This window comes from Podarcis erhardii (assembly GCF_964252035.2).
Source record: "Podarcis erhardii genome assembly, chromosome: Z".
Lineage (NCBI taxonomy): Eukaryota > Metazoa > Chordata > Lepidosauria > Squamata > Lacertidae > Podarcis > Podarcis erhardii.
In genome coordinates, this window is record NC_138504.1 from 28,021,709 (window position 1) to 28,033,910 (window position 12,202).

The 12,202-nt window shown below is 43.5% G+C and overlaps 1 protein-coding gene across 4 annotated transcripts in view; it reads left to right on the top strand.

The window, feature by feature from the left end:
* LOC309333435 (vascular endothelial growth factor receptor kdr-like) overlaps positions 1-12,202 on the top strand; it is a 198,271-nt gene that overhangs the window by 52,294 nt on the left and 133,775 nt on the right. For 3 of the 4 annotated variants that reach the window (XM_081846914.1, XM_081846915.1, XM_081846917.1), the window contains exons 2-3: positions 1,767-1,863; positions 5,433-5,653. In XM_081846914.1, the coding sequence (XP_081703040.1) occupies positions 1,767-1,863; positions 5,433-5,653 (318 nt within the window). Of the gene's footprint in view, positions 1-952; positions 1,163-1,766; positions 1,864-5,432; positions 5,654-12,202 lie in introns of those variants that run through there. The other variant, XM_081846916.1, reaches the window with a different exon arrangement.

Sequence of the window (12,202 nt, forward strand, 5' to 3'; positions counted from 1 at the left end):
TTATTTATGGTCGGTTACTGCAGAAAACCACTAAGCCAAGTGAATTGTTACATAAGTGACAAGTGAACCATTGTTACATAACTTAAAAGAAGATACAAATGCCACACAGTAGACCTGGACAGTTCAGTTGATTAGAGTGTGGTGCTGATAATGCCGAAGTTGCAGGTTTGATCCCCATATGGGATAGCTGCATATTCCTGTATTGCAGCGGGTTGGACTAGATGTTCCCCAGGGTCCCTTTGAACTCTACAATTCTATCATTTTGAGTTACGTGCATTTAACTTGTGCACATTCAGCTTTATGTGCTTGGCAATTTTTTTAAAAATGGGGTGGAAACAGAGTGAGTGGGATTAAAAAAACCTTTGGCAATCCCACCTAACATTGCACCCAATGTGTTTTCACAATACTTGAATTTTGGCTTTATGCACTATCCCCAGAATGTAACCCTGCATAAATTGCGGCTTTACTGTATATGTATAGATACAAATTTCTGTCTCTGAGCAAATTCAGATGCTGAGTGTCTGGGTTCTTGCTGATACTCTGTTTCGTTTACCCCCCCCCCCACTTTCCCGCCATTAGCTGGGGTGGCTAATCTTTATTTATTTTATTAGTATTTTGTCCCAAGGGACATGTGCATGCACACAGCCACAGCCACACAGTCCCTCTTCTCAGCTGATTCATGAAGATGAAAGGTGGGGTGATTCACATTCCCATCAGGGCACTGGGCTCTGGTCACCTCCACACTGCCACTCAAATTGGTACATATAGTACATTGTGCCAGAGGTTTTCCAACCCACCTGTCAGGGATGAGTATGGTTGCTCACGAGTAAACAGCCAGGACTCCGACCTGCCTTTTTACAGTTTATTTGGTGCAAACTATGTACAGTGCAGACATCCAAAGTACATGACTCCCTCAGCCGCTAGCGGATTCCGAGAGTGGGCTTTTCCTGCCCCCTCCCATCATAAGAACCTCGACACGCCCAGTCTCCGCCTTTTTTCCTTACGCTTGACACCCCTGCCAAAACTAGGCGACGGAAGTTGCATCTCTGCGTCCCGCAGATAAGTCTTTGAGCTTTTGCCTTCCCTCTCTCCACCTTTCTTCTTCCGTTTCCCCGAGGCTTCGCTGACACCAGTCTCTGAGGAAGTGTTACTGCTGATCAAAGTGGGAGGCTCTCTGTACGTTCCTACCTCCCTCCCCACTCTTGATGGCAGTCCCCTGACACCACCTAATGAAATTACAACGATTCTAGCAAATTGGTAGGGTCTTCATGTACCAGAAAAAAATTGTTGGTGGGGGGCGGGGCATGCCTTTGAACTGGGGATTAGTCATCTCTGCTATAAGCAAAGAAAAAGTTTTACAAGTTTTTAACATCTAAAAAAGCAGGAGAAGGGAGGAGGAAAGGGAAGCCCAGCACAGAATATCCCCTAAAGTCAACCTTTGTCAGCCTGGCGCCCTCCAGCTGTAGTCCAGTTGTTTTGAACTACCACTCCCATCAGTCTGGCAGGACTTCCAAGTTCCCATCAGCCCCAGCATCTGCAGGGCTTGCAGGTCAGTGGCGGCTGCCCTAAGCCACCCCATATTCCACTCTCAATTTGTCATCATAAGAGTTGAACTGTGAAAGATTTTGCATGAGATGTGTTAATCTTCGAAATCTGCAACCTCCTGTCCATCAGTTTGGGTTCAAGAAGTGAAAAAGGGGTGGAACTATATAGACACAAGTATTTAAATTGTTTTGCTTTGTGTTCTTTGTGCATGTTTGATGCAGGTCATGCAAAGGAACTGCGGCTGATGAAACCGGAGTTGAACTTGAACAGTGACCATATTACAGTTGCCGCCGGAAAGCCTTTCGCAATCACTTGCCGGTAAGTGGTGCAATGAGAATCCAGGGTTCCATCCTAAAAAGGAAGGTGTGGTGGTGAATCCAGAGTTGATGCATGGATTCCCAACAAGCAACTTTTCCCAGACAGGAAAGATTAGGGAAGGAATTCTAAATGGGAGGGTGTTAATTAAGCCATGATCCAAAAGTTGCAGGAGGCAGAAATTTCAAATATTTTTACCCTACTTCACCAGAACTCAAGGTGCTTTTACAAGAAAATGAAAAATCAGACCTACCACCTACAATAAAATAAAAATGTAACCCTCTCACCACTCTTGAGAAAACAGAAGACAAGACAAAAGCTAGATTCCTTGATGGGGTATAAATGCAATAAATTAAAAAATCTTTTTAAAAATCTTTGGCAAAAATGTGTATTTTAGGCAAAATTGCATACAAACGTGTGTATTAGGAGAACATGCACTGTGAGATAGTGATGACTTTTCATCAGGACACTGACGTGGACATGTAGAGAACTGGATTTAAGAAAAATGGAAACTGAAAGAAACCAAAATGGATGGTTTCACTCATCCCTAGTGGTGACAGGAAGGAAGCTTAGCTGAGTAGCAGAGTAGATCCTTTGGATGCAGACAGTCCCAGTTTGAAACATTGGTCTGGAGGGTCACTGGTGCCCCACTCCAGCTTTTGCATTCTGTCCAAACCAATCAAATAACTTCCTACCAGATAGTAAAACTTAATGAACATGTTTTGAATTACACTCCCTGCATCCCCAAACACTGTAACCATGTATATATTGACATATTAGCAGTGTGATCCTATGCATGTCCACTCAGAAGCAATCTTCATTGAGTTAAATGGGGCTTTCTTTTGTTTGTCTAGGGTTGGACCATAAATCTTTTTTAAAACCTTCTTTGGCAATCACCTCCTAATCACGCTCTAATAAGGAATTCAGTAGAAGGCAGAATATTGCAGTGAAAACACTGTGTTTAAACCTTACAACATGTGAAAATATCCTAACCTCTTTGCAAGCTCCTGAGCCGATCACTCTTTCCTCTTTCCCTCTCCCTTCCTCCCTGCCCCTACAACACCCACTCACTCACATTGATGGAAACAAATAGATTTGAATTTAACTTGGAAGAAATCTATAGTGTGTTTTCCCACTAATGTCTTAGAGCATTTCTATAGCAACTTCAAACAGCCACTATTTGTTGCACCAAAATGGAATATAATCATACCTTTCCTCCAGAATCAATACTGTTCTGCTTATAACCTTGCTCTTGTAACATCACGTATGTCATGCAAGAAACGCAGGAACACTCATCCCTTAACCTTTCAGAAGTTTTCTTTTGGGGAAAAGCAACTTAGCATAACTCCTCAAACAGCTTTAGCAGTCAACCTCAGGAACGTAGGGAGCTGTCTTATTGGTCCATCTATCTCAGTATTGTTGGCAGTGACTGGCAACAGCTCTCCAGGGTTTCAGATGGGGTCTGTCCCAGGACCGCCTAGAGATGCCATGGATTGAACCTGGGACCTTCTGCATGCAAAGCAGATGATCTGTCTCCAAGCCGCAGCCGTTCTCCTGAACTAGCCAATCATAGTTTTTACTTAAAGAAGATGGGATCACAGAATACAGATCGTGATGGGGTTGTCTCTTCCAAGAAAAAGAGAGAGTGCTTAGAAGCTACTCTTCTGCTTTAAAGGAACTCGTAGCAACATACAACATTGATATCTTTAAGCAAAATGAACACCATCAGTATAGTATATGAGCAGTCTACAAACAAGCTATAAGCAAACTCCAGGGAGTAAAGAGCAGTGGCAGGTTTGGTTCATCCCATTTGTGGCCTTCTGACACACACATGAATTATGTCGAAGCTAGCTAGAAAGGTAGCCAGGCAGAGTCGCATTTGGGAGTGAATTCTGCAAAGATGGGAGCCAACACTGAGGAGGCCTTGCTCTGGAGAGCCAGTGTGGTGTAGTGGTTAAGAGCGGTAGTCTCCTAATCTGGGGAACCGGGTTCGCGTCTCCGCTCCTCCACATGCAGCTGCTGGGTGACCTTGGGCCAGTCACACTTCTTTGAAGTCTCTCAGCCCCACTCACCCCACAGAGTGTTTGTTGTGGGGGAGGAAGGGAACGGAGAATGTTAGCCGCTTTGAGACTCCTTAAAGGGAGTGAAAGGCGGGATATCAAATCCAAACTCTTCTTCTTCTTCTTCTCCTCAGTGACTTGGGTAAAAGATGGAATGGAAGGCAAACTCTCTTCCAATGAATCTTGAGGAACAGGGATTAGGATGCCTGTGAAAGTCCCCAGTTTGAGTTGCTTGAGTTAGCAGAATCTGAGAATGTAGAGGTTCTGCTTACTGGGCCAAGGATAGTACATGGTGAGGGCAGAAGATGGTGTCTAGCTGGTTGGCAGAAGAGCCTGACTCTGTCTGGAGTAGGGAAGGCCCATAGCTCAGTAACTGAGCATCTGCTATGCATGCATAAGGCCACAGGTTCAATCCCTGGTGTCTCCAGGTAGGACTGATAATGTTCTCTGTCTGATATCCCACGAGAGTTGCTATCAGTCAATGTAGGCAGCACTGATCTGGATGTACCTGAAGGAGTTCTCTATTTGAAGAGCTGCCTGGAATAAGTCTGGCTTAAATATAACCCTATAAAGGAGGAGCAGCCTCAGGAGTGGGCAGGGAGACAAAGCTTGAGGCTGGCACCAGGACAGCAGGCTAAGCCAGCACACACAAGCCACCTCACCACTCTTCCCCACTATAACATTAATTTTATTTCTATTTAAATTATTTCTAAATGTGCAACTATATATATAAATTAGCACCTGCAAAAATTATACAAATATGTGCCCTCTTTGGTGCAATTTTTTTTTTTTACTGCCCCCCAACTTCAGAGCATAGCCATCATGGCTAGTAGCCACTAATTATTAGTGACTAATAACTTTCTCCTGCAGGAATTTGTGTCATCTTTTGAAACCAGCCAGATTGGTGGCTGTTACTGCCTCCTATGCACTGAGTGATGAAGCGTTTTGTTTCATCTGTCCTTAATCTTCCAACATTCAGCTTCATTGATGTCAATGACTTCTGGTGATGTGAGGGAGGCAGCGAAAACTTTTATATAACCACTTTCTCCAAGTTGTGTATAATTTTATTCATACATCCATGCATCATACAATTCATCCCCACTCCATATATTTGAAGCATAGGTTGCACTCACATATACGCCTGCCTAATATGTTACATTAGGGGTGAGGAGCCTTTTTCAGCCTGAGGGCCATGTTCCCTCATGGACACCCTTCAGGGGGGCCGCATGCCAGAGTGGGTGAGTCCTGACTCAGAGTGAATGAGGGGGAAAATATTTGGAGCAATGGAGGAGACTCTTACATTCTACAGTAGGCTACATTCTTGCCATGCCAAAGGATTTTTGCACACGCTTCTCTATCCTCCATCCAGTTCCAAGGGCCAGACAGAGAGGCCCAGAAGGCCACATTTGTTCCCCAAGGCTGAGGTGACACATCTCTATGTTACACTCACATACGTACTTGCCTAATTATGTCTGAATACAGGTTTCATGTCTCAATGTCTTCTTTTGACAGAGGCTCGCCTGGTTTGACTTGGATCTGGAGAAATGACCGGTACAAGGATGGCAATCGGTGGCAGGTATTCGAAAAGAAATGCCCTGGCAGGTCACATCACACCTGCAGCACCCTTGTGGTCAACCGAGCTGTTGCCAATGACACAAGCTACTTCACCTGCCTTTACAGCGACCTTCCATCAAACAAAGAACTCAAGGCCGAGTTATACATTTTTGTCAGAGGTAAATGGTTCAAGATGAAGTACTCATTAACCTGTCTTTCAGGCTATCAGTCTTTACAAGGCTGCTTCTTCTCGTGGCATGAAAGATGGCAAGCCAAACCCCTTTTATTAAATCTGCCAGGCTGAATGCTGTTGTCTCCTTTTGGCTCCCCGCTCTTAAAAAACATTCCACCCTGATGCTACTTAATTTCCCACAAAGCCCACAATGCCATGTGACTCTGGAGGGGTTGTCAGTAGCCCACAACATCTTTGTTAAATCTGCCAAGACAACCAGATGCATTTTAGGTCCTTTTACTCTTTACCAAAGTGCATCTAATACTCTTGGTGTGGCAAAGTTTTATGCTGCAGCAAGCAAAACCTTCCAGGAACTGACCCTTCTGACATTTTGTAATTTTCCTCTTTTGGAGTTCATGACATGACTACAACTTTTAAAACGCTGGTGCCGATTTTATTTCACTCTGTGCCACTTCTGTGTTGTTGTTTTCTATTCTCTTTTTCTTTTACTCTACTATACACACCTGGATAATGCAAAGCTTGTACTACTTATCTTGTTTGCTTATCATTGACTGTAACAGCAAAGATTTGAAAGGTATTAAGGGCAAAGACAAAGACATGAGCTAGTACAGGATGAGGAAGAGAAAGATGCGCGTGGGAGCCTGAGGGGCAGGATCTTGGACTCACTCACATCATGTATTTTCATGCTGGCTGTGTGGAGGGAGTGTGGAGGGAAGCCCTTAGTGGTGAAGAAATGAACCTTCAAACCAACTAAACAGGATGTAGAGGGGAATCCTCTGTAGTCATCATTGCTTGGCCCTTAGTCTCTCAGTTTGAGGAAGTGGAAATCCTAGGAAGGCAGAGAACAACCAAGGCTAAAAAGCAGGGGGAAGGGCAGCCCAGTGGTTGTGCACCTGCCTTGGCTTAATTTCAATCATCAGCATTTCCAGGCAGGGCTGGGAAAGACCCCTGCCTGAAACAATGGGGCAGTTGCTGGATGGACCAATGATCTGACTCAGTATAAGGCAACTTCCTGTGAAGTCACAGTAGAAACCAACTTGAGCAGAGAAACCTGGAGACCACGGGAGATGTACCATGCCAGCTCCACAAATTGTGGGAGGAGGGGCAGGGGCAGGCAATGCATCCTACCAGTCAGGTGATATTTTTTTTAGGGTCCTCCTTCCCTCTAAATTATCCAAAGCATACTGAGATACCTTGCAGGGTTTTGGAAAAGTGCTAGGCTTCGGGGAGCCTTTGTTAGTAGAAGAAGAGTTTGGACTTGATATCCCACCTTTCACTGCCCTTAAGGAGTCTCAAAGCAGCTAACAATCTCCTTTCTCTTCCTCCACCACTGTGAGGTGAGTGAGGCTGAGAGACTTCAGAGAAGTGTGACTAGCCCAAGGTCACCCAGCAGCTGCATGTGGAGGAGCGGGGAATCGAAAACCTGGTTCACCAGATTACGAGTCCACCGCTCTTAACCACTACACCACTCTGGCTCTCAAGAGTGATCAAAGAAGGTGGCTGTCAGTGCAGTTTCTTGGTGGCTTTATAACACACACACACACACACACACACATACACACACACACTTGTAACAGGACTGGTCAGGCTTCTGGAAACGAATCCCACTGTTTAGCAAAGAATAATAACAGCAGTGCTTAGCATTATTTATTTAACAGGATTTATATACTGCATAATATAAGAAAATCATCAAAACTGTTTATATAAAAGAATATAAAATATTTATAAGAAAATACCAATAAATTCAAGAGACTTGGAAAAACAAGGAGGCACAATTTTTTAAAAAATAAAAATGTAGATAAAACCAGCTCTTTTAAAAAAATGGTATACATAATAAAATTGCATGCCTTGGTGGGCTTGCATAAATAGGAAAGCTTTTAACCGGCATCAAAACAGTACAATGAAGGCATATATGTTTGCAGAGCTGCTCAGAGACACTTGCAACAACCTTGCATGGAAAACCAGGTTTATCATCTGGTGAGCCTCCGAGATACTGCCTTGCAGGGAGCTCCTGAAGCACATGGTTACCCTCTGCGCTGACTCCAATGCACTGGTGTCACCGTCCTCCAAGCATCTCCCAGGCCCATCACTTTCCACTGTTTCCCTTCCGAGGGGGCGGGGGGGGGGGCACTATAGGCTTTGTGTCTTAATACAATTAAAAAACAAAACACTGCACTGCATCTTCCAAGAAAGGCAGAGTATATGTTCAAGTCATCTGAATAATGATTTGGTCTGTTGCTTAGTCTCTTAAAGCACTGCCCATGGAGTGGTGCAGCCCAGTAATCTTAGAACCTGGACTTAATTGTATTATAGGGTGGTTGCCTTTAGTCAACCATGTGTATGTGTAGTAACGGTTAACCTGAAGGAGTGTCTCCACCCCATCATTCTGCCTGGACACTGAGGTCCAGTGCCGAGGGCCTTCTGGCGGTTCCCTCACTGCGAGAAGCAAAGCTACAGGGAACCAGGCAGAGGGCCTTTTTGGTAGTGGCGCCCACCCTGTGGAACGCCCTCCCATTAGATGTCAAAGAGATAAACAACTACCTGACATTTAGAAGACATCTGAAGGCAGCCCTGTTCAGGGAAGTTTTTAGTGTGTGATAATTTAATGTATTTTTAATCTTTGTTGGAAGCCACCCAGAGTGGCTGGGGAAGCTCAGTCAGATGGGCAGGGTACAAATAAATAATAATAATAATAATAATAATAATAATAATAATAATAATAATAATTATTATTATTATTATTATTATTATTATTATTATTATTATTAACCTTTCTCTCCTCCGCACCTTCCCCATCCCCATTATTCCATACTTTATAATTCTTTCTATGGTCCTGATCTGTTAGAGCAAAAGAAAAAACAAAAAGCCAAATTAAAGTGTTTGTAGACCTAGATTTTTCTTAATTCGGGGAATACTCAGAGCATGTGCAGTTTTGCATTTTAAAACTCATGTAAAGCAGAGAGCCATCATGAATACAGGAATAAACCGGGGTTTGCTTCTGATACCATGATGCAGAATTTGGAAATTATTCTCTATTCACTTTTAAAAGTGAATGCCATGAAATGTTATCAAAAAACAGAAAGGAATAAATCATGATGTCACAACCATGTCAGTCCAGATGCTGTTGCCCCTGGTACCTGCCACTCTCTGCGTGGTCCTTTGGGTGGTCTTTGGGTGGTGGGCCCTGTGCTTCTGCCCAGCTGCACTGCTGTACCCACACGACTTCGTTATAATAGGCAGTGAGTTCCCTTGATCTTAGTTGGGTTTATTTCTACATTGGTGTGTGCTGTGAATTACTCTTTTTCTTCTTCCTCCATTTTGTACATTCCTGGAATTCCCTCTCCTTGCAACACAATAACCTTGATTTGTCTTTATCTCCCTTAATTCTAGTCTTGAGCTGTTTCCTCTTCCTGTTTCAACATTCTGCTGTGATTGCCTGCCTTTTAACTCTCTTGACTCACCCCGGGCATCTCAAGCCACAGGAAGCAGGACACACAAAAATTCAATTCCCCTCTCGCATTCGGTGCCCTTGGCAAATTAAAAACCACCTTGACTTGAATTGCTTTTCTCTGCGATTGCCTCAACGTGGGTTTTGAGACCCTTCCAGGAGTGCCCAAGGTCTTTCCTTTTTTAAAAAAAGCGCAGTCCGGTATTAAGAAAATCTTCCCTGTTGTGAGCAAGAAATGAGGGCTGATTAACTCTAGAAATACTTCAGCATGATCCCTAACTCTCCAGCTCTTAAATGTGACTTGTGAAATCAGTATTGCACTTCAGCAATTCATAAATGATCATCTTATTATTTTTATATTTTTTAATGAAACTGATAATTAGGGAACTTGAATATCATACCTTCAGCCCCTGAGGACAAAAGAAGGCTGTGTAAATTAAAACCATTTGTGTAAATAACTGCAAAATATGGCAATCATAATATGCATATGAATAGGAAAACTTAGGTAAATTAGATTTAAATAAAAATTGGTTCCAAATCTCTTCATATGACACATTATGTAGAGCTCAGTGGTTCATTCTCCTGCTGATCGCTGGATACTTGTTTTACCACAGTGGTTCCCAAGGTGGGCAGTACCGTCCCCTGTGGGGTGGTGGGATTACCTACTGGGGGGGGTGCATTAACTGGCACGGGGGCAGCAGGGGAGTGCTAGAGTGTAAATAACCACCAGACTTTGAAAAGCTGATATCACTGGATTAAGCTCATCAGTTTTGTTGAATTAATTAAACTAAATAGTGTTAATTGGATTTCGAATTAATGTGCAACCAGTTGTTATTGTTTTATTATCTTCCTTACTGGGTTGTGCAAACCACAGTTTTGAACTATGCTGGGTGGAGGCACTGGGGATGAGTTTATGGAACCAAGAGGGCAGGGGCCTGAAAAGGTTTGGGAACCAGTGATTTAGCACATGGGCAGGGATCACCTGACTATGGAAATAAGAGACAGGACACGTATACTTATTTCTTTCTCCTTCCTTCCATTTTCCAGCTTAAGATCACACATCTCTGCTTCTTTTTCACACCCATGAGTGGACCAATACAGGATGTGGCCTGTACCTGCAGTTATATTGGACTCATTGTAAGCCAGATAGTACAAAACTTAACTTATCTGGTTTACTGTGCTTCCTCTTTACAACTCTCTCCTCTTTAGATACAATCTCCTTGCCACGAGCACATTAACAGCCAACCAAAACAAAATGATCCATGGTGCTAGGCAGAGTTTGCCTGCACGTCTCTGATTTTCTTTTATCTGCTGGAGGGGGTTAGGATGTGGCAGAGGCCACCTTCTCCACCAGACTCCATCAGGCTGCACAGGGACAGAGTTGGGGGTGGACTTCACCATCAACTGTACCCACTAAAAGACATGGACAGAAGTCCACAAAATGGGTTGTTTGGGAAGGGGCAATGAGGACAGAGACAAGGATCCACTGCATGCTAAGACAGTCCAGCTAGCAAAGGGACCCTTCAAGGCCCATTCAGATCTGTTGAAGCAAGAATTGTCAGAATTCCTGCCCCCTCTGAAATTCCATCATGGCCTTTGTAAGCAACAGGAATCTAGATTCAGTCACGCTACACTTGGCCGGAAGTTTGCGTATCACCCTAGTTCCCGCTATGGTGCTAAAACACCATGTAGGATTTAGGTGCCTCCCCTTTCCATGTCCATTATATGTAATATGCAGATCCTCCTGGTGGGTGCTGGTTAGGGGATCAAAGAACCCTCAGCAGGATGCCATATCATTGGCCCCTAAATGTAATCCCAAAATGCAAGGCCATGGAAGTTCGAATCAATGGCATTGTGAATAAAATAAAAAGTGGGGAGAGGACAGTTGCCAAGTTTTATGGTTGCTGCCATGCTTTTTTAAAACTACTACTCTACATTTAAGCTCTTCCATAGCTTTTGTTTCATGTTTGCATCAAAGCAAGTGTGGATTTTGAAAGGGCTATACAACTGCTCTGGGCTGTAGCAGGTGGAGTGAGAGGAACTGCTGAGTAAATTGCTCTTCCTCTGGGAGACCAGGCCATTCTTAATAAAGGGGAAGAAAAATAGTATCAATCCCTCTTTGCCCCCCACCCCAGCTGTGCTTAATGCTGAAGTCCCTGATTGTTGTTTCAACAGACGTTTTGCTGCCCTTGCTACTGTTTCCTGCCCCTGTTTTGACAGCCTTCCCCGGGGAGTTTTGCAGGGCTGTCAGACTAGGCTCCCTGACAGCTGAATATATTGGCCTGCACAGACTGCCTGAGACAGGAGTGGCCAATGTGGTGCCCTCCAGATGTGGTACTCTAACTCCCATCAGCCTCAGCCAGCAGGACCCACAGTCAGAAATGATGGGGGCTGTAGTCTGACAACATCTGGACTCTAGAAGGGAACAGGTTAGACATCCCTGGTGTGTAGAGTGGAAATTGCCACTGTTCACTTATTCATCCTATGTCTGGAATGAATATGATCAGTATTCCCTGCTGTTGCTTTCAATCTGCAAATTAATTATTGTCCCCCTCATTTGCATTATCCTTCCCTTGCATTGAAATGAATGGGGTAGAATAATATAATGACAGTGTAAATTATGTAATTGTGCCACAGAGGACAGTGAGACTAATAACATAAGTTTTGGCAGAAAATGAAATGCAGCAGAACAGAAGTGATGCCGCATACAATGATTACAGGGCAGAATGGGGAAAGATGCTGTCTTGCATCTCTGACTGCATGGAGCCAAGTACATTATCATTATCATTATCATATTTATTTATATCTCATATTTTCCCTGGCCAGGATTAAAATTACACAAATTTTAAAAACACAGATGAAATACAAAAAGTTAAAAACATGTAAAAGATAACTGTTAAAAACTAATTAAACTCTAATAGAATTAAAACAATATAAACAAACAAATTATTGAAATACAGATAATAAAAGCCTCACAGCACTATTAAAGCCCTTTCCTTAAAAACCCCCAGTCCATTTCAGAACAAAGTCTTCACCTGCCAGCGGAAGGACAGCAGTGAGGGAGCCAGCCTAGATTCTCTAGGAAGG